The sequence below is a fragment of the Heterodontus francisci genome, chromosome 10 (assembly GCF_036365525.1).
Source record: "Heterodontus francisci isolate sHetFra1 chromosome 10, sHetFra1.hap1, whole genome shotgun sequence".
Lineage (NCBI taxonomy): Eukaryota > Metazoa > Chordata > Chondrichthyes > Heterodontiformes > Heterodontidae > Heterodontus > Heterodontus francisci.
In genome coordinates this window covers 101,246,006-101,268,429 of record NC_090380.1, presented here as the reverse complement: position 1 = coordinate 101,268,429, position 22,424 = coordinate 101,246,006, and the positions used below count along the sequence as shown (strand labels likewise).

Below are 22,424 nucleotides of genomic sequence, written 5' to 3'. Positions count from 1 at the left end.
CCATATATTTTTAACATATTTCTCATGCAAAATATGCATAGCTCAAAATTCTATTGAAAAATGTGTGTCAAGTTGGCAATGGCATAGAAAATGGACCAAATGCAGGCTTTAGATCATGGGAACCAGCCTTCCTCATGGCGATCGAATTTAAATATGAATTTGACTACTTCGAGGGGGAGGGGGGGTTGCCATAACAGCAGGAAGCGAAGCCGCTTGACGAGATAACCTTGTTTGGTGATGATTATGCTTTCTGCTCCTCCCTCCCTCCGACTTCGTCCAATAAACAGAAGCCTGCGGGCAAGAGAGAAGTTGTGGGAATTGATGTAAAAGGCGAGGCTCTGACAATCACTGAACAGATTGCCCAAGAGTCTGATCTCAATAAGTTGGCGATCTTTACAGTGAAATTCGTAACACTCGGCTGTAATTGACATTCGGACTGGGTCCTTTTACACCCTCGGATCTGCCAAGCTCACGCACCGAGGGCGTTACTGGATTATAAACGACCGTCCCACCGAGTGTGAGATACAAAAACTTAGCACAAGAAAGAAGTTACAGTAAGTAGATAATTCTGTGTTTAGGTCGCGATCTTTGGGATTGGTGTGTATCCAGTGGAGACTATGGGCTCAGCAATCTCTATGGCTGTCCAGGGGCTGGTGTATTTTCTAGTTTAAACATTGTAAGAAGAAAATAAAAGGTTTTTTTCCGTCATGAAGGAGGCGGTTAGTTAGTTGCTGTTACAGGCTATGTCTCAGTATCCTGGCAATGTTAAATATCGCGAATGCTTTATCAGAGTATCGGGTCCAACGTTCTGCATGCTCACGATTAATCATCCTTGTAGGTGATCCGGTTCAGAGCTTCACAAGAAAGTAAGGGCACATTTTAAAACTGCCAGCATCTGTTAATAACAGGATGGAAGTATCGTACTGTGCAGCTGAGATCAACAGAGCAGAGTCTTGGCCTCACATGGGCTTGCTGCAGTGTATCTGGTTTTGTCAGCAATGTCACTGTGCTTTCAGCGCTGGTCTCCATTCAGTTAAACCAGCAGATTGAGATTGTATCGAAACGAAAGGTGCAAACTCCGGAAGACTTTTCTGAGTTGCACCCCAGGCCTGAGATGTGTGATCTCCTCCAAGAGGCCATCTCACAGGGGTTTGAGTCTACAGTAGGGTGCAGTATAAATCAAGCCAAGGCTAAACCTCTTATTTATTAAGAGGTTGCAACGGATTCAGTCTGAATGGAGAATAAAGTATACTTTGGTCACGTGGGAAGATTCGGGCTGCCGAAATGTGATCAATGTCACTGAGGCATTTTGTCTGCAGTTCGGATATGTGTACTTGTGGTTTACCATAATGCTCTGTACGGTTGCTTGGAAAATGCTTCTGAATCATTGCTTGGAGAGCCTTTGAAGTAGGTGTTTACAGGGCCACTTTAGTAAGTTAATGATTTCTCATTTACATTTTTTATGCAAATAAATATTCAATTGGAAAGTGAAGCCAGGGCAATGTCCAAAATTTAAGCCTTTTTGGTCCTTGAGTATTGTGGGGGGTAACCCATGCATTTTAATAGCTATGTTATCAATGTGACAAGAAAAATATGTGCAGTCCATCTTTAATTATTGATCCAGAGTTAATTTGCGAAAAGATTGTTTCGGGGTTGCATTATAGAGGGGAGCAAAAGAATGAATTTGCATTTATATAGCACCTTTCATAACCAAAGTGCTTTACAGCCAATTAATTACTGGTGGAGAAGTGTAGTTGCTGTTGAAGTGTAAGAAAAATGGTAGGCAGTTTGCACACAGCAAAGTCCCACAAACAGCAATGAGATAAATGACTATTTAATGTTTTAATGCTGATGGCTAAGAGATACATATCGGTCCTGACACAGGGGAGACTCTGCTCTTTTTCAAAATAAGGTTATGCAACTTTTTACATTCATCTGAGAGAGCAGTTTAATATCGCAGCTGAAAGATGACATCTCTGACAGCATAGCACTCACTCAGTATTATACTGAAGTGTTAATCTGGATTATGTGGTTAGGTCTCTGGAGTGAGAATTGAACCCATAACTTCCTCAGTGAAAGGCAAGATTACTACTACTGAGGCAAGGCTCGTACTATAGTGTAGTACAGTTTCTGTATTAGTGCCTTCCCTGACATACCTGGGTCATGACAGGCCTTATAATTAGATTCAATTTATCCCATGTAGTTTGTTTCCATTTTTAACAATCTGTTTTAGCCATGAAGGCTTTGCTGAATTAAGAAAAAAGGATTGCTTAAACCAGTTAGGCGATAAACATGCTAGTATGTGCTCGATCTGAACATATTATCTACAGTGTTATATAACATGCCAGCAGACAATTCTAAATAAACTCTCAAGTGTCACTGATAGGTGACCCATGCATCAGTTAATTTCCAATAGTTTCTTTTTGAAGGTTCACTTCGCTCCTTAAACTTTCAGCAGATAAAACCATCAAAGGAGATAGAGGGGTGGGGTACTGCACACTCTGTTAAACAGTAATCCTGCTAGAACCGTCTTTCAAAGTTATAATCATGGAAGTAGACTTCATAAGTAATCTACTAAACTGTTTACCCCTCCCCCCTTTACTGTCTGCTACACTAAACATTAATCAGGATAATTGTTTGACAGAGGTTACCTTGACCAGGTGCTTGAGTTGTGGGTGTATTTATTGAATTTGTCACTGGCAATGAATTTGTGATACTCTGGCAAGTAGTATATGAGCCAATCTCAATCCAATCAGTAACATGATTACTCTCAACAGTACTGATCTTTAGGTAAAAACAAAATACTGCAGATGCTGGAAATCTGAAATAAAAACAAGAAATGCTGGAAATACTCAGCAGGTCTGGCAGCATCTGTGGAGAGAGAAGCAGAGTTAATGTTTCAGGTCAGTGACCCTTCTTCAGAACTCAGAACTGAGCTTTAGGTGATGTATTTACCCACAGTGGTACATACAAAGCAGAGGGCTAAGCTGATTATAGACTCTGAGTAGAGCAGGGCTGGAGAGATATACAGTGCTTATACCATCGCATAAGAAATCAATGGAATACATCCCTATAATTTTACATTTAAATGTCAGACTACCGATATGATCTTCCTGGAATTGTGGCTATTTCCTTTCAATTTTTACAAAAAATGTTGAAAGCAGAAATGGGATATGTACAATACACCCTGTTGGGTTGTCTTTCCCCAAAGCATGCTATCTCAACAGAGGGACCATTTTATATTTGGGATGTTTCATGTGCTTTCAACCCACAAAAATAGTCAGTAAAATCCTGCCTATATGTGTACCTGGAGGTGATCTTCCCTTCTGCCCTCCACATCCCTTGTGCAATGCCTCTACACACCCTATGTTCATAAAATTGTTTTTACAAAGTGTTTTGTTGCAGTAAAAGTGCATTTGAGGGAGGGTCTAGATAAGTACATGAGGGAGAAAGGAATAGAAAGATATGCTGGTGGGATGAGATGAAGTAAGGTGGGAGGAAGCTCATGTGGAGCATAAACACTAGCATGGACCAGTTGGGCCAAATGTCCTGTTTCTGTGTTCTGAGTTCAATGAAAAATAATTGACATTTCAAAGACAAGGTGTAACATGAAGGTAATGGTATTTTTACCATAGATTGTTATGACTTGGAATGTACTGCCTGAAATGGTAATGGGAACAAGTCCAATAGTAACTTTCAAAAGAGAATTGGATATATACTTGAAAATGAAAATCTTGCATGGTTATGGGGGAAAAGCAGGGAAGTGGAGCTAATTGGTTAACTCTTTCAATGAGCAGGCAAAGGCTCGATGGGCCAAATGGCCTCCTTCTGTGCTGTAAGATTCTGTAAAAACTTGATGCAGATGCCATATTGGAAGTAAATGGTTCCTGCAAACTTGTGTATTAATCTTCTTTGCTTGCCTAAACAATTTTTGTTTTTGCAAATTAATTTTCATGCCATTCAATCTGGTAGTCATACTATTATTTATATGCGACTATAGAAAAGCTCATCTGAAGCGTCAAGGACCATAGTGCAGAACACCACTAAGCTTATAAAGGATAAGATGGTTAAACAAGTTGAGAGAAGTAAGGAATTCCAGTTCTGAGGTACTGGGAAAAGAGGATGGCAAGCATTCATTCTGTGACAGTGAGGATGTCACAAGGGAGATAGATGACTATTTAGAATGATTTGTTTCCAGAAAAGTCAAATTTCCACTCTACCAAATATTCACTCTACCAAATATTCAAACTTCATTATAATCGCATAGAAATTATTTAATGGAGATTTCTAACCTTTTTTAGACAATAATAGGCAGGGCTCCACATGAAAATTTGCTCCTATCAGCTCTGGCATGCTGTTTTTAGTAGCCAATAACTGATAAATGAAGAATGATTCAAACTAAACTTATACTAGCCCAAAAATTCCAACTGATTAATCTTATCAAATTGCTTAATGGCCAAGGAAAAGCATATTGATGGTAGTCCAATTCAAAATTTTATTACTAAATAAGTTGTGTATTATTGCTGTAAAATATTTTGACCAGACAGAATGAACTCACCTTGTGTAGATGTGAGTCATAGCCTGGGGCAGCTTTTAAGGCTGTGATTTCTGGGTTCCAGCCAGCATTCACAAGTATTGCTGCAATCCTGAACCCTTTGATTCATAACTACCTTGTACATTCACCAGGTGTAAATGGAATACACTGTCTGGTGCAGTCCACACTTGTCAAGAAAAATGTCAAATCAAAGAAAAAAATGCATTAGGCAGATTAGATGCTGATGAAAGACTGGCTTTAGCTTTCAAGAGAGGGAGGAGAATTGCTTGACAAAGGACTGCACTTTATACTAAATCTTTTACTAAATTCAACGACTTGATATAATCTAAACAAGGGGACATTTCTGAGGGGACATTGTTGGTCAGTGTAATTGCCTTTCCTTCTTGTCTTCCATAGATCAATATGTGTGATTTTTTGAGGGATCAGGTAGCCCCTGTGGCTTTGGAGTCCCGAGGAGTACTTAAGGTAAGATTTAACACGGCAAGACTGAAACTACTTCTGTGACACTTTAATAACTTCCAAAGCATGTAAGCCTTTCAAGTTCTGGTGAATGTGTTGCAGCCTGTGAGTCAGGTTGCAAACCCACAGAAGAGAATAGCCAGTGTAGGTGTGTAATGCAGTTCCCCAGTGCTATCATGGGTATTAAATTTAATTCAGTTTTCAGAAGGGAATGTCTGCAGGCCCACTTGTGGTGACTTTTAAAGTATGGGATGTGTTGTAAATGTGTTTTTAAAAAACGATTAATTAATTTTTTTTTGAAAACTTTCCCAAATAGTTCTCACCTAAGTCAATCAAGCAATTTGCACAATTTCCCAGGTTTGTTATAATGCTGAAATAGATATTTGTAAAGTTTTACACCATTAGGACTAGAAATGTATGAGTGTTTGCAAAGCAAGCAGGTTGCTTTGCTTTTTAGATCAATGCAGAATGTCACTCTGCCTGGTGGGTTAAGGAGATGAATACAGCATTCCAGCTCAGTATAGTGCATGTGCTGAAAGTTCCCATATTATTTGATCATTGAGGATAGTTTTTCGAATTCCCTCCCAAACAAAGTGATTTAAACTAGGATCTAGTTTCATGACCACTTTTTGCTTTGTGTTTTGTTCTATCTTCATAGAATTATACAGCATAGAAGAAGGCCAATTAGCCCATCATGGCTGTGTTGGCTTTTTGAAAGAGCTATCCAATTAGTCCCACTCTCTGGCTCTCTCTCTATAGCCCTACAAAATTTTCTTTCTTTCAAGTGTATATTCAATTTCGTTCTGAAAATTATTATTGAATCTGCTTCCACCACCCTTTCAGGCAGCATCTTCCAGATCATAACAGCTTGATGTGTGAGGTTCACCATTCTGCTTCTCATTATGCCATGAGAAATTATGGTATCTTAGGATGGAAGTAATTCACAGGACCGTAAACATTTTCCTTGGTCAAAAACTGAAAACAAAATGTCCTGAATTACAATCAACAGACGTTACTGGATGAGTAAGCGTGTAAATGTTTAACACGTACCATACTTGACTTTCCAGTTTACATAATGTGTATGCGTGTTTCCATTAGTGCAGACTTGGAGGTAACTCGTGATTCTGTGCAATCATTTGAAAAATAAGTGCCCAGCATTACACCCTGTTGATGTATGGGAACCTAGCCATCTTTCCAAGGAAATGCTGCTGATACACAATAAGATAGAAGAATATTCATTCCTGTGGAATGGTTTACATGTTTTGTTACTGTTTAGTCTTGTCCAACATACAATTTGTTTTTTTTCTTAATTTAACCATTAGTTCTCCGTCATTGTATTTTCATTTCTGTTAAGGGACCAGGTTCAATAATAGGTTAAAGATCTCAACTCTCCAGTGCCTGTTAAATTCTCCTGTGTGAAATGAGCTCAAGCAGCACCAAACCAGTTCTTAGTGGGTGTGTTACCATATCACAAAACTACCTTTAATTTTGGCTAATTGGCATGTACTGATGATTTCCTTTAAGAGACCACAGGATAATAAAATGTCACCTGTGGTGAAATATAGGATGCTGTATAAAGGTTGGGTTGAGATACATGGTTGGGTAGGGTTGAAGAAGCTTTACCCTACATCCATCCATGTTTTAGCTGACGTTGGGGAGTTTAATTGCTTGGAAACTATTCCATTTCCAGCTCTACTATCCAACATTCACTTAAATATAAAATTTACCAATGTGGCAGCTTTACTGTGCCATTTGATTTACCTCCAATGTGTTGGAAAAATTGTGAAGCAGAAGATTGAAATTGGGTTGAATACAGTAAGCAGAATGAATGGACAGTACATTTTTCTTATTGCTATACATACTACACGTTTTTTGCAATGTCTAAAATTCCTGTCTGAGTATCTTAAGGCCAATGAGTTTCAGTGCTGTCTCTATATATTTTTGGATAATTATATTCTACACAACTGAATTAATCTATAAATAAATTATGCCCATGTTGAGGTATTCTGTAGACTGTGACATAGGGGGAATTTTATGCTCTCTCCCATGTTGAGTTTGGAGGTGGGGAGAGCATGTAATCAGAGGGGCATCTTCCTGCCTCCATCCAAATTGTCCAGGATGGGAAGGCCTGTGAACATCCTTCCTGCCCCGCGACCAATTGAGGTCCTTGAGTGGACAATTAATGCCCAGTTAAGGGCCTCATCCTGCCACCACCAGGATTAGCCCAGCAGTGGGTGGGTTGCTTGCCGGCTCCAGTTGTGGGGGGGTGGGGGTGCGGGGGAGGTTAGGGGTGTCCCTCATTCAAAGGCACAGTGCCTGAACAAGAGCCTGGCATCGGGAGGGGTGGACCCACTGAGAGCCACCCCCTTGCCCTTGCTGCCGAACCCCCCCCACAGCCCCTCCCCCATGACCCCCACCCAACGAAACCCCTCCCGCCTTGAGTCATCTGTGGCCTGGGTCCATCAACGATCCTAGGCCTCGGGTATGTCCAGTACTGGCAGCAGCTACCACCTGCCCGGTGGTGCTGCTCAGTTAAAGAGCTGCCGGCCTTTGATTGGCGGACCACTCTCAGCAGACGGGGTCCTTGATCTCAGGGAAAGCCCGCCATTGTCCACTGAAGTGCTTAATTGGCACTTGATCCAGCGGGCCTCCCCCATAGGAGGCATTGCAGGGCTCTCTCCAGCGCTTTTGCCGGTGGTCAAGACCCCCATTGACCAGATAAATTCCTGGCAATAGAGTCTGAAGAACCTCCACCTCAGACTTCCAGTAAAAAGTATTTTATTTATTTGCTCTTGCCATGTGGAGACATGAGTAATACTACCTTTATTGCTCATCCTTAGTTGGCCTGTGAAGGTGGTCATTGTTGGCTGCCATCTTGAAATGAGGCAGCCCGTATGGTGATAGTGTTCCCGTAATGGTGTTCACTGTGAGATCCCAGGATTTTGACCCAGTGACATTGAACGCAAGGTGATTTATGTCCAAATCAGGATGGTGTGTGACTTAAAAGGGAACGTCGAGGTGTTAATGTTCACACGACATTGCTGTTCTTGTCCTTCAAAGAGTGATGTTTGGTGCCATTTAGTGCCTCTTTTTACTACTGAAAATGCAATGGGGATTCTTTCCCACCTCTTCCTAAACCATTCTTCACCAATGTTCAGTTATAAAGACTACTGTTTACGATGTTAGTGAATGAGCACTTAACATGTTCATATGACATCCCTCTGTTCACTGTCATAATGGAAAGATTCAGCCAATTAACTTAAAGGGGTTAACATCTATGTTAAATAGCAGAGGAATATTCCTGGAACACATTAAGAACTCATGCACTAATGTCTCATCCCTCATTTCCACCGTTAAAAGCCATACTAATTCTGTATGATTTGTGAATTATCAAACTAGTCTAGTTATGGGGGGGTAAGGACATCTGATTGTTTCTATAACTAAGGTTATGACCATAATAGTTGCTAGTTTTTACATAAGTTTAATTATTATTTATTTCAGCGCCAGTCAGCGTTTGACTTGCATGAACCAATTGGTACTGGGCTCAATGGAATACTGTCATATTTTGATGAAGAACAGAGTGTGCAGGAAGTTCCAACTGGCATGTCTTCCTTTTTATACGGTAACATGCCTCATTAATTGGGATATGTCATATTTAAATGTTACATTTGTTATTAGTAGAATGATGCACGTTACACTGAGATTTTAGCCTCTGCAACTTTTTGAAGATACTATTGCAGGGAACTCCCTGATGGGTTCAGTAAGTGACTGCACCACCTGGTCTGGCACTGAGTATTATGGCCCACAAGGTCCTAGGCCCAATCTCTGGCCTGTGTATAGCTGGTTGTTCTCAGCCAGGCCAAAAGCCAATACCCATATTGTCAGATACCCTGTTGAACATTTTCAGCTTCAGCTCATATGGCCGCTTATGTAAGATATCAATGGGCAACCAGAAATTATGGAGCTGTACCCAGGCATGAGTTAGTGCTTCAGGAAAGCAGGGGAGGAAAGCAATTCTGGTTATAAAGCAGTATTTTCATAACTTTTTTAAAAACCCAAATGCAAATGTTTTGAAATCTTCCATTTTGTCCTATGGCTGCTTACTAAGTGATATTTCCACACAGATGCATTGAAATGCTATTTTTCATGCACTTTTGTCCGATTCCATTAGCCACAGTAGCCATAGTAGGCTATTTCAAGGCATTGGAAATGTTCCATTAATCCATCAGTTTTAGCCACTAGAAAAACTATAGGGTCTCATTTTAGCTTTGAATTTCCTGCTGTCCTGTCCATTGTAACACTTCTCAAATCTATAACTGATCTCCCAGCTAAAGTTATTGATGCTTGGTGACTGTGAACCATAAGAGAAGGTTTATGAATCTTGGCTGTCAGCAGCATCCTCAACTGCAATAAATGTGCAGAGAAACATCTGTTGCCAATGTCTCTCCACAAGCTAAATCTTGTAATAGTTTCTTGATATTATCAAGGTACTTTGAGATGTTTTTAAACCTGTGCACAACATGTGGAATTCCAACTATCTTAAATGTCTGCCTTGATATTGTATAGAATTATTTGAGGTTAGACTGAACTGTCCAGAATGTCCATTAAGCTGAATAATTGGGTGTTAAAACATGACTCTGGAGATTCATAGAATACCATTTCTTTTGTCACTGTTGCAAAATTTGTCTTCAGAAGGATTTATTAGGAAGATTAGAATAGAAAGCGTTGAAGAAAATTTAATTCGTGGTGGAAGGATTATTTTTCATCACTTTTTTTTCTTGTTTACAGATGTTGGAGCCAATGAGGTTCCACTCCTAACACCTGGTAGCAAAGCTGTCATGAGCCAGGCTCTGAAGGAAAGCTTTAGTGGCTTTGTCAAAGAAAGATGCCGCCTTCGCATCCCAAAAGGTATTCAATCTGAAAACGGTCACTGTAATTACCTTCTTTTCTGACATTTCTCCCCCAAGATTTCTCGGGAAGAAATTCTCACATGTAACCATGGAATAATGTGAACTGTGATTGCATTAAGTGAGAAATTTGTTGAGATTGGTCAAAGACACCTCTATGGAGCAAGAAGTCGAATCCTATATAGACTCTAAACAACACCTGAGAAAAGCATCAAACTGCTGCATGCACAACCATGAGCCATAAAATTAAAATCAGTTAAAATAACAGTGACTCTACTGTGCAACAGAGGCAGACAGACCAGAAAGAACATGAGCTTAATCCATGGTCTATGCTGAATTAACCAGGCTGGAGATCTGGGTGCAATGACTGGCCTCAGCTTCTCTAGGGAGGAGAAAACCTGAGCCAAGGTATCCACTCCCAGTTGTTGCCCAGTGACATCTGCTGCAAAGTGTATGGATGTTGAGCGAGTGCAGGATTCAGCTAAGCTCACCTATGAATAATGAACAGTTGGGCGATTTACCTGAAGGAGCTGCTGCCCGAATAACATAGCTGGCTACCTTCAGGAGAAATAGGAAGAATGAGCTTGGATGAAGTGCATTTAACTTTTTTTGGATACAACAAAGTTCCTTCCCTTTTGAAATGAAGATGATCCATATATAGAATATAAATGTCTTTATCCAGTCACTCCCAATGTACCGAAACCTTGATTTGAGCATGACTGTGACGCAAGCATTCTGACTTGTGAAACTGTTCAAACGAACATCAGCATGTCTTAAGTCAGATTTTGTTATAAGTTTTAGAGTAACAATTCATCTTTGATTTCTTTTCAGACCCTCATGTTTGGACTCAGCAGCATGTCAGTCAGTGGCTGCACTGGGCTGTGAATGAGTTCAGTCTGGAGAATGTCAATTTCCAAAAATTCTACATGACTGGTCAGGTCCTCTGTGACCTTGGGAAGGAACACTTTCTAGAGCTGGCACCTGATTTCATTGGAGACATTCTCTGGGAGCACTTGGAACAGCTAATGAAAGGTACAGTAGTGTTCAAAAATACTTCCTTTAAAAGCGTGAAACAAATGGCCTCCTGACATAGGCGATATTCTTATGAATCAATCGCCACAATACTTACAAGCATTCATTAATGAGTTTTCATTTCTACCAATTTTGTCTACTAATCCCGTCCAATCCCCTTCTCTCCTGGCCTCAGTGTTGTTTCATGACCATCTGTTGCCCACCAGTAATTTGCCCAAATGGCATTGATGTGAATCTTGACAGTTAATATTGGCATGACTATTCAACTGCAGGGTGCATTGCAACTGTCCTCATCCGGCATTACTCATTGTGTCCCTCTTGCAATAACCACTGGATTATCTGAAGTGGGAAGCCTGGCCAATTCATTTTTTTTTTCTTGATCCTCTAACCCAGAGGCCAATTTTAGAACCTGTACCATCACCTTGGGAGAGATCAGCAAACTTTAACACATCCCAGTGATCATATTTTGGGACTTTCTGATTTGCATGATTCAGCTGATCACTGGATAAATTAGCTAGGCTATCGGGGGGGGCGGGGGGCTTCATGTCTGAGCTTTTTTAGTAATTAATGTTTACATGTTTTGCTTATTGAGGTAAAGAATGCCCTGTGTGGTTTGTTCAGTCATTTCTAATCCAGTACAGCATATATAGCAGGTGTAAAGTAAAGCTCCTCTCTCTACTGCTTTAGCAATCTCCCCTTGCTCCAAACTCAAGCATGCCACATTAAATCAGTGTCGCCTGCTCTCAGCTTCTCATAGCAATCACCCTTGAGGCCTTTCGTGAGTGAACCTAATTGGTTTTGACCTGCACCCTGAGTCGACAACAACCAAGAACTGTGTTGAAACTGCCCAAACACATTTAATATAGCACCATTACCACACAGAGAGATTATCACTCTAAGGGGTATTTGAAGATGCTAGAGGAATAATCCACTTCACAGAATCACAGAATAATACAGTGCAGAAGAGGCCCTTCGGCCCATCGAGTCTGCACCGATGCATTAAAACACCTGACCTGTCTACCTAATCCCATTTGCCAGCACTTGGCCCATAGCCTTGAATGTTATGACATGCCAAGTGCTCATCCAGGTACTTTTTAAAGGATGTGAGGCAACCTGCCTCTACCACCCTCCCAGGCAGGGCATTCCGGACTGTCACCACCCTCTGGGTAAAAACGTTCTTCCTCAAATCCCCCTTAAACCTCCCGCCCCTCACCTTAAACTTGTGACCCCTCGTAACTGACCCTTCAACTAAGGGGAACAGCTTCTCCCTATCCACCCTGTCCGTGCCCCTCATAATCTTGTACACCTTGATCAGGTCACCCCTCAGTCTTCTCTGCTCCAGTGAAAACAACCCAAGCCTATCCAACCTCTCTTCATAGCTTAAATGTTCCATCCCAGGCAACATCCTGGTGAATCGCCTTTGCACCCCCTCCAATGCAATCACATCCTTCCTATAATGTGGCGACCAGAATTGCACACAGTATTCCAGCTGTGGCCTTACCGAAGTTCTGTACAATTCCAACATGACCTCCCCGCTTTTGTAATCTATGCCTCGATTGATAAAGGCAAGTGTCCCTTATGCCTTTTTCACCACTCTATTAACCTGCCCTTCTGCCTTCAGAGATTTATGGACAAACACACCAAGGTCCCTTTGTTCCTCGGAACTTCCCAGTGTCAGGCCATTCATTGAATACTTCCGTGTCACATTACTCCTTCCAAAGTGTATCACCTTATAAAGAGTTCTACTCAGTAAGAATGATCTGGTGAATGGGATTTCATTTTAATCCCATCAGACTGTCCCAGTCTTTAACGACAGATAAACAGAATATGATCAGCTATTTTTGAATATGGGTGTCAAAGAACTTTAACGTTCACATCATCTATGCAAGCTTACAATTTAAAAAAAGGCTAAGAAACTGACCCATTATTAATAGGTGTTTTGCAAGGCATGATCATTTAAACAGGCTGTTTTTGCTCCAGCTAAAACCCAGCTACACTCATACATGAAAGCTGATTTTTACCTGGAAGTCTGTGTTTGCTGTTCATATCTTATTTTAGTTTTTATTTCCTGTTGCTGCCTGTGATTTCCCCCCAGATATCACAGGAGCTGCTTTGATGCAGAACAGTGAAAGGTTCTGAGACTAAGTAAAACTGTCATCCAAAATGCTTTCAAGGCCTATCCTCCTGTTGTGGATTTAGTTTTTAGAGCAATAAATGATGCACAATGCCATTGTGTATCAGCATCTTGAACTTTACAGAGTGGTAGCACACTAGTGTGCTCTGTGCAGAGTTTCATGTCTGAGTCTTTTTAGTAGTTTCCTGTGTGCAGAGTTCCTGAACTCAGATAGTCTGTCAGAGAGAGGTGTTGAGGAGACTTGATCTGGAACCAGGCAACCCTCCATGTTCTCATTCTGAAGTTTTTAAAAAACATTTCATGGAATGTGGGCATCACAGGCAAGGCCAGCATTTATTGCCCATCCCTAATTGCCCTTGACAATTGAGTGGCTTGCTAGGCCATTTCAGAGGGCAGTTAAGAGTCAACCACATTGCTGTGAGTCTGGAGCCACATGTAGGCCAGACCAGGTAAAGATGGCAGATTTCCTTCCCTAAAGGGCATTAGTGAACCAGATGGGTTTTTATGACAATTAATGATAGTCTCATGGCACCATTACTGAGACTGGATTTCAATTCCAGATTTTTAATTAATTGAATTTCAATTCCACCAACTGTCATGGTGGGATTTGAGTCTGGACTTCTGGATTACTAGTCCAGTGACATTACCACTACGCCATCATCTCCCCTATTTTAATGTAATTATTTTTTTTAAAGTCATTGATTTGGTTTCCTCTTTATCATTCCTGATTTTAGATTGCCAGGAAGCTCCACAGCTGAACTACCTGGGAAACTCTGCTCTCATCAATGCAAGCTCCCATCGGATGGAGAATAATTCGTTTGGTATGTCTTTTCAAATCCACTGATTGTGGTACACTCTGACAAAGTTCATTTGGGCTCAATAACCCGCTTCTGTGCTATAGGTTCTGTGTAATATTTCGGAGAAAATCTGACAGGCACAAATAGCAGCTCCTATTATGAGCTACTTTCATCTCAGTGGCTACTAAGATCCTCCCCCCTTTTTTTGAAAAACTTTTGATATTCAGCAAAAATGCAGTTTTCTGGTCATTTCTATCTGCAGCTGATTATTAGCAGACTTTTGGTAGAAAGTTTCCATATGTAGATGATTGTATTTTAACATATCATCAAAGGAATCCATCATCATAAACAAGCCTGCTAAAACATCCCATTAACAAAATAACCATGCAGTTTTAATTGTACATATGCTTCTGTCCTCTTTTTTTAACTGGACTATTAGTTGATTTTCCCTGTGGCAGTACACTTGGGAAGCCAAATCCAGGAGGAGCCTTCAGTTAAAGTAGGATTCAAGGGTGAAGATGATTCAGTCAGAGAATGCAGATGTAATTCAGTCCTGAATGTCAAGTCATAAAGGAGGGGAGGTTAAGTTTCCTGAGTCTCCTGCTTAGCCACCACAGCTTTGGCAGAGACATCACAGAAGTCCCATGAAAACAAAGTAAACTCGAAAGGTACAGCAAATGAACGGGACAATCCCCATAAAAAAAATCACCCCACACAGTCCATCCATCCTTTCCATATAATACTTTGATTTTCATATTATTACTAGTCAATGCCCATGGTCTTGCACGTGGTAAATCAGAAAATATGGTCACTCTTTTATCCATCTCTTCATACTGCTAATTCACCCGTCTCTCTTCTATTTGTTTCTCTTTCGCTTCTCTGATGATTCTCTCCCCATAACTCTTTCTTTCCCCCTTCTATCCCTCTGCCCTCTTCTGCTTCTCTTCCTGTCTTTTCTTTTCTTCTGTCCTTTTCAGATAGGAAGTGGTGGATGTTGTTGCAAGGAAAGAAGCCACCATTGGTCGCAGGCTGCATCTGGGCAGGGGTTAGAGAGTGATCATACTCTCTGACTTATGCCACAGAAAATCGACACGTATACTCTTAACTGTAACGGCTATTGTGTGTCACTCAGTGTGACACCTTTAATATTGAAAATACCTATAACGGTGCCGCCTAGAGGAATAACTGGTACTGCAGGAGCTTGTATTGAATTCGGGATGAAATGCATGCCAATCACACAAATTCAATATATGATTGATATATAGTTAAATAGCAAAACATATAGCAATTTGGAAAGCAGAGGAGTAAAGTCGTTTAGAGCAAACAAGTATCTCTCCAGTACAGACTGAGGAGCTGGAAGATAGAAAACCGATTCTGCAGCACCACCAGTGGCACTGTGTATTTACAGTGTGACTAGCTTACTTAGGCAGTTTCTTTTACAAATGTGAACGTCGGAATTCCTCATGATGTTGGCTGGAAGATTGGCTAGACATAAGATTTTTAACATGTTATTGGTGGTGTTTTCACACTTAACAAATGTTAACATTGGATGCAAATATTTTTTTTTAAATCTGACAAGTTGGTAATTTAGAAAAGTCGGGAGATTTTCTAAATGGACGTATTGCTATATACCAATAGAAATGAGCTGCTTAACTTTCTTTACTAGTATCATGTCTTTGTGGCTTTGCTCAGGTAGTTTGGGAGCTGGAGAATGGCTGTGATATTTAGTCACTAACCTTTCCTGTTCCTTTAAGGCCTATGTACAGTTGGTCTAAATAGATACATCCTGAGATCAATCAGAATCTAATTACTGTTGTTGTAAGTCGTTTTTCTAGCTTGGCTCTTCTTTCAGGGAGCCAAGTAAGATCAAAGCCATAAAAACTCATAGGAAATATTGGCTTTTTTTCATAAGTTGCGTTGTTCACAGTCCCGTAGTCTGAAATACGACAGACACTTCTCAAAACAATTAGATAAATTAGTTTGTTCGTCAATGTTTGAAGAGGTGTATGTTCGGAGAAGACTCAGAGATGATTTAACCGGTTTGCTTAGGTTTGGCCTAAAATGGTATCCTTGACCCTAAATAAACTGATTATCTTTTTAAAAAAAGAATAATTTGTCCTTATTAGTTGGGAACTTTGAGTCAAGCCAGTTTTCACATTATCCTTGATGAGAAAATTGAGGGTTTTCTGCTTTGTATCTGACTCGAAGTTTGATGGGCATGAAGTCAATGCAGATAGAGTTAATCCAACTGTCCAAGCGATGGTTAGTTGATTTGACTCCACTGCTGTACAATCAGTTGCAGGAAGAATGGGGGAGTATGAACACTGCATCCAATACGAGATATACAGGAGCCAAGTGGTGGTAGTCACCAGGGAACATCAAATAGCTCCAGATAATATTGACCCCAGAAGTAAACACTGTTAAAGTATGATACTTAAAGTTTGGGTTCTTGTTGGCTGTATCCTAGTCACAGCAAACAGAGGAGGATGTTTGAATAATAATCCTGATAATTTCATTTTTTTTAATATACTTTCAGAATTCTGCTGCAGTCAGCCCCAGTGTGGAGGCCAGCTCTCTGCTTTTACTGGAAGTTTCCTGTCAGAGCTTTGTCAGATCTCATCAGATTTAAATAACCAGGATTTTCTCAATTTGAACCATGGCTTCCCAATTCTTGCTAACCCACAGATGGATAATGCAGAGGTGACCTACTACTCTATACAACAGAAGGGAATAAATGCAAACAGTCTGCACGTGGGCATAACTGACCAGGGTAAGTTTAGGACAGGAACTGGGGGATGAGGTGAAAAGCAAAATACTCAATCTTGATTGGAAGTGGGGGTTGGTGGTGGGGGTTAACTATTGGCCCTGCTGATTTTAACTTTGTATGTGTATGGGTTTTGAGTGAGTTAAAATCTTGGCCATGGTTTCACAGGTAGAAGCCATGCTCTGGCAGCTCACAAGCTGAATATTCTACTTATAAAATGGAACAAGGCAGCAAAAAATCAAAAAGAGCAATCTAAAGTGAGGAGCTAGAGACTTAAATGAAAGAAGACGGGAATAAGATACTGTTAATGTTTTCTTTGTGTACCCTTCCAAACTGAATATTGTGCCCTTTTCACTTCCTTGTCAGTTGAGACCGGGAAGCAAGGATCTCTTGAAAGCATGGACAGCTTCGATGGAACAGAAGCACTGTTGAAATCCTGGAACAGTCAGTCATCTTTATGTGACACGCAGCGTGTTCCTTCGCAGGATAGCTTTGAAGATGATTGCACCCAGTCTCTGTGTCCAAACAAACCAAATATCTCATTCAAAGATTACATCCAAGAGAGAAAAGAGCCGCTGGAACAAGGGAAACCGGTCATCCCTGCAGCAGTGCTTGCTGGATTCACAGGTAAGGAATCCTTGTGTGATGAATTCCTTTAGGTTGTCCCAATCAAAAAAGGAAAACAGTACTTGTCGCCAACCCACAGCTGTTCTGCAAGAGTCCAACAAATTCATAAAAGAAATCTTGTGTTAAATGTTACTTTGCTAGATTGTCTAACTTTTAGAGAAGATCTTGATCTTGGGAGGGAATGCCCTGCCCTTTTTGAAAATATGCCATGTAGGTTAAAAGGTCTGAAGTTCACTTGCCTGTGCTGATTTAGTTGATCTCGGTACACGTGTCATAATCGACCTTGGCTCTGCTGGGCTAAGGAGCGTGATTTGTAAAACAAAAAGTAATCCAAGTATTCTACTGCTTGTTACTAGCCAGTGAGGCTTGTTGGATAGCTTGTGTTGATGGACTTCAGATGGGTAGCGGATCTGACACTGCTCTGATGCTCTCTCTATAGTTAACAACATTAACTGTCCAAGTTCACACATGAAGATTGGACACTTGGAAGGTGAAGGGCTGTCTGCACCGATACAACCATACTGCATCAAGAGCTGGAAGGAATTGGGGGGAGGGAACTGAAGGAAAAAATTGCTAATCTGTGGCCTGTTCCTCAGTACGTGGTGGTGGGGTTTTCTGAAGAAATTCAACAGAATTTGTCAGTGCAGAGACAGTGGCACTCTTCGTCCTGCAGTGCTTGTGACTTGGTCATAACCAGGTTTCCCAGCAGGCAAAAAAAAATGCCCTGTGTTGGCTAAGTTTCAAAGAACTGCAAACTAGGCTACAATTGCTGAATCAACTCTAGGACAGTATTGTGCAACAGATTACTATGAATGACAAATCCCAGCTCGGGATCAGCCATTTTACTTTTTTTCATTTGTATGGTTTAGCCATGAATGGGTGACAAAATATTGTAATGAGAAACTATCATTTTCCAAGCTATGTCACTTCAGAATAAAATGCTATGTGTTGAGAAACCACTTGATGTTTCCTTTAGGGTCCAGAGTGCTCAGAGTGATATTTTTATGCCTGGTAATGAGAATTGAATGCTCTCTGACCTTTGGCAAAAGAGTCTGTTTTCAAGATCCAGATGTAAGACATTGAGAAGGTTTCAACACCACTTTGTATTTTCATTTTTAATTTACATCCTTTTTTTAAAACTTGTTTGTGCAGGAAGTGGACCCATTCAACTTTGGCAGTTCCTCTTGGAATTACTGACGGATAAATCCTGTCAGACGTTTATCAGCTGGACTGGGGACGGATGGGAGTTTAAACTGACTGACCCTGATGAAGTAAGAATCTCCTAAATTATCAGATTATGAGCATGTGGAAAAAAGGGGGAGGGGGTGGAGGTCAAGTCAGTAACACTTAACAGAGCAAAATAATTACTGTACATTTGCCAGATCCTGAAGGCTATTTACAGAGAAGGCAAAAGTCTGAAAGTTTCCAACTATGAGGCTACCAGTAATTAGTTTACTCAATGATTTAGCACAAAAAATAATAATGTGAAATTCTTCAATAGTGTGTTAAATTTAATAACTATTTATATTTAGTAAGACTAAGTATGATTTTTTAAATTGCACAACAGTTCATATTTAGCAAGATGGCTGCAACCCAAATGCATAACTAACCTGAATACTGAGCTGAATTCTTCAGTAGGGAACATTTGAATAAGATGTTAAAATGTCTTCTGAATTCAGTGGGATATTCTGGAATCTCAGACTTCTTAAGTCGTAATGGCAGTGGTGTACACCAAGCTAGGATTCACATTGGCATCCCTCTTACGAAGGTGTTTCCTCATCCATTGATGCCTGATACCAATGCTCCTGATCCCAATTGAGCCATCTTGGGGATACAGCAACTGAGATCAGGTGCTCCTCTGGAGAGGAGGAAAAGACTAGTGCTCAGGTCAAGGGCAATATTGACATAGGCCTGAAAATAGTTACCCGCTGCTCACTCTCTTGGTCACAGGATGAAGTTTAGTGCAGGCAAGCTTAGATAGAGGGAGCAAATACTGTACATAAAAGAGATTGAGGGGGTAATCTGAGATAACTGATATAGTTCATGTCATAAAGACAAAACCTAATCATATAATGCCAATTACTTTTAAATTCTAAATCTATTGACCCAGTTACTGTATTCTTTCCTACTGTAGGTTTAGTAAGTGACCTCTTTTACTGCAGTGACAATCCTGAATGCTTAACAGCTTTACTTTCTTGCTGCGTCATAGGTTGCTCGACGATGGGGCAAGCGCAAGAACAAACCCAAAATGAACTATGAGAAGTTGAGCCGAGGGCTGCGCTATTACTATGACAAGAACATCATCCATAAGACATCTGGCAAACGATACGTCTACCGCTTCGTCTGTGACCTGCACAACCTGCTGGGATACACAGCAGAGGAACTTCACGCAATGCTCGGAGTCCAGCCAGACACCGAAGATTGAGGCGTTTGCTGTACCTGTGTAGCCGCTTCCTTTTTTGTAACTTCCTAGTGGTGAGAATGTGACTGGCAATGGTCAAATTACTTCACTGTGGACTGGTCAGATATGGTGGGAGACATGTATACATTGGTTGTACAGGGAGGAATGATGCCAAGGAGGCATCTTCCCTTTGCCTTGTTTTGCCAAAGGTAACAACTGGCAATGAAAATCTTTCGAATACACATACTGCTTACCTGGAAGAGGTGTGGGTTATGTCAACATCAATTCAGTGCAGCCATGTGTTTTCCTTCTGATTGTGAATTGCCTAATTTAAAAAGAAAGCTTTCCTTTCATCTTTTTTTTTGAAAAAGCTGATGAGTATTCATACAAACTATCTAGTGTCGGGTAGAAATTGTTTAACATGGCATGAGTAGTTTCTGACCAAAGGTGGTGCCATAAAATGGGAAGGTTTTATTTGCAAGCGCGGCTCACTCCCACAAGCACAACACTGTTCTTTGTTCTGTGATGTCTTTCATCTGTAGCTAGTTAATATTTATCTGTCACATGAAACAGATCAGTTTCCTATTTTAAGAAGTAGGTTAAGAATATACATCTAAGTTGCCAGAGCTGCATAAGATTGTCAGGTCCTTGAAAATATAGGCTGCAGCCTACCCTGGAGTTCTCATCTGTGTATATTTCTTTGATAAATCAAATTGTTCCTCAGAGGCCAAAGGCCAATGTCTGCTGAACAAAACGTGGAAACGTTGAACTGTTGCTTAGCAACTATCAAAAAGTATTTTAGCATGCAAAACTATGATTAATCCATTGCAGTTGTAGTCACATCTGCAACATGTAAAACCAAGAGTTTCCATCTGTCATCATCATTTGTGCCTACTGTTCCAAGAATTAGTGCTTATCTAAAAGATTGTCATTTTAGTAGATACACCAATTGATCGGTATCATTTAAAAATCGGAGTTTAAATATTGCAACGTAATTTAACAGCTATATAAACGGCTCTGGCAGCTGTTTCCTATCACACAGCTATCATTGTTTTTGCTGCCAAGGTTAAGGCATTGTGAAAGACTGCTGGAGAGGCTCAAGTTTGTGAGAGTTACACAAATGCAGTGTTTTCCAAAGGCAATAAAAAGAGTGCAGTCCTTTGTACAATGTACTGGGGGGCAGTGGGATTCTGTTACTGGTCCTTTATAATTTACTGTGTATAATGAAGTTTCTGTAAATATTTATGTATATATTTTATAATTGTATGGCTTACTTGTAGGGATGCAGCAAATATTTTTATCTCAGCACTTGAGCGAACCTTTCCGTAATTCCGTTAATTTTTCAATGGAAAATTAATTGAATCAACTTGTGTATGACTGGGTCATTGATTGGAGGCAGGTTCCAGGAGCTAGTTGCTCATTTAATGGAATTGGTCTTCATTTTAATTAAGTTTTTTTTTGCTGTTAATCATCAAAAAGGAATCTTGCATGATAATTAGGTTCAAATCTTACCCTGTAACACCTCAGCCCAGTTACATGTTTGTCTCGCTGTGTGCCTCTGATTGGATACAGAATTTAAGCCAACTGACCAAAAGGCAATTAGCCTACTGGATCATTTTGAATCCAAAGAAAATAAAACTCTCTCTGCATGCTAGTTAATTTTGGGACAGGGTACAAGGGGAATAATTTTATATATAAATTATAGGCCACCTCAGTGGGGCTGGTGCTGCAGCTGGTTTTCTGCACAGAATTTGAGAATTGTTTAAAAATGAAACAAGCTGAGAAAATATTCTGCAAAACACTTTTTGGGTGTTTTGTGAATGATGCAAAATGTGTAATTTCCTGTACAGTGATATGAACTTGTAATATTAATTATTGATATTTTGTATAAAAGGTTGAGGTTTTGATATTTTTGAATTAAATCTATTTCCTGATAAATACCTGATGTACTTTATTTTCTTTTGCAAACAAGAACCATTAAAATATAGACATTAAATCACTGATATGAACCGGAAGGGAATTGGCCCAATGTGTATGTAATCCTGCCAGTGGGGGGTAGGGCAATGCACCAGGGCCACTCAAGAATACTGCAATCTGCTGTGCCATGGAATGATGAGCTGCATCCACAATTCCCATAACAACAGATTTGATTTCAATCTGTTGAGTGGAGGCCAGGTGCCATCCCAGAGAGGACATGAACTAGGCGACTTGGAGGACCAGCGACACACTAAGTATTAGCTGTGCAGCTGAAAGAGTAAGTGGGCCACCAGTGAGCCCTGGGCTGTATTATATGAACAGCACTGCAGCAGAGTAATATAGAAAGTGGGGCTGAAACTGGTGGAAGTATAATATACTATATGGTAATTCTCCAATAGGAAATAATAAATAAAATTCATGGCAAAGATCAGGGCCCAATGACCCAATGGAAAATAAACTACTGCTAGAACAAGCCATATAATTCACTCACATTGACAAAAGCATAAATAGGCTTTCATAATGTAATCTTAATCGCTCCATATCAATTAGAAAAATACATGCACTGCAAAGCACCTTGACAAATCAAAGATAAATAGGTTTCTCTTGTTGGATTCAGTCAAGTCCTTGGATAATATATGGGCATGTTTACATTGAAGGAGTACCATTGATTGCAGATACACAATTAACATAATCTCTGATACATACTAATATATTAGAGACCTGAAAGGTTTGGAGTCCCAGGCTGGATTTCTACACAAAGGTCTGTATATT

General features: G+C 40.3%; 1 protein-coding gene across 2 annotated transcripts; it reads left to right on the top strand.

Annotated features, from left to right (window-relative positions):
• The first annotated feature begins 335 nt into the window (after positions 1 to 335).
• ets2 (v-ets avian erythroblastosis virus E26 oncogene homolog 2) lies at positions 336 to 21,614 on the top strand. Of its 2 annotated transcripts, none has more exons than XM_068041170.1 (10): positions 336 to 554; positions 4,952 to 5,020; positions 8,516 to 8,636; positions 9,803 to 9,922; positions 10,753 to 10,953; positions 13,822 to 13,908; positions 16,421 to 16,654; positions 17,015 to 17,275; positions 18,428 to 18,546; positions 19,485 to 21,614. In XM_068041170.1, exons 2-10 carry the CDS (start codon positions 4,958 to 4,960, stop codon positions 19,698 to 19,700), a joined length of 1,422 nt encoding a protein of 473 aa, XP_067897271.1. In that variant the 5' UTR covers positions 336 to 554; positions 4,952 to 4,957; the 3' UTR covers positions 19,701 to 21,614. The 2 variants fall into 2 exon arrangements, with proteins under 2 accessions (XP_067897271.1, XP_067897272.1); XM_068041171.1 differs by lacking the exon at positions 336 to 554 and adding an exon at positions 1,059 to 1,431.
• Positions 21,615 to 22,424: the final 810 nt, after the last annotated feature.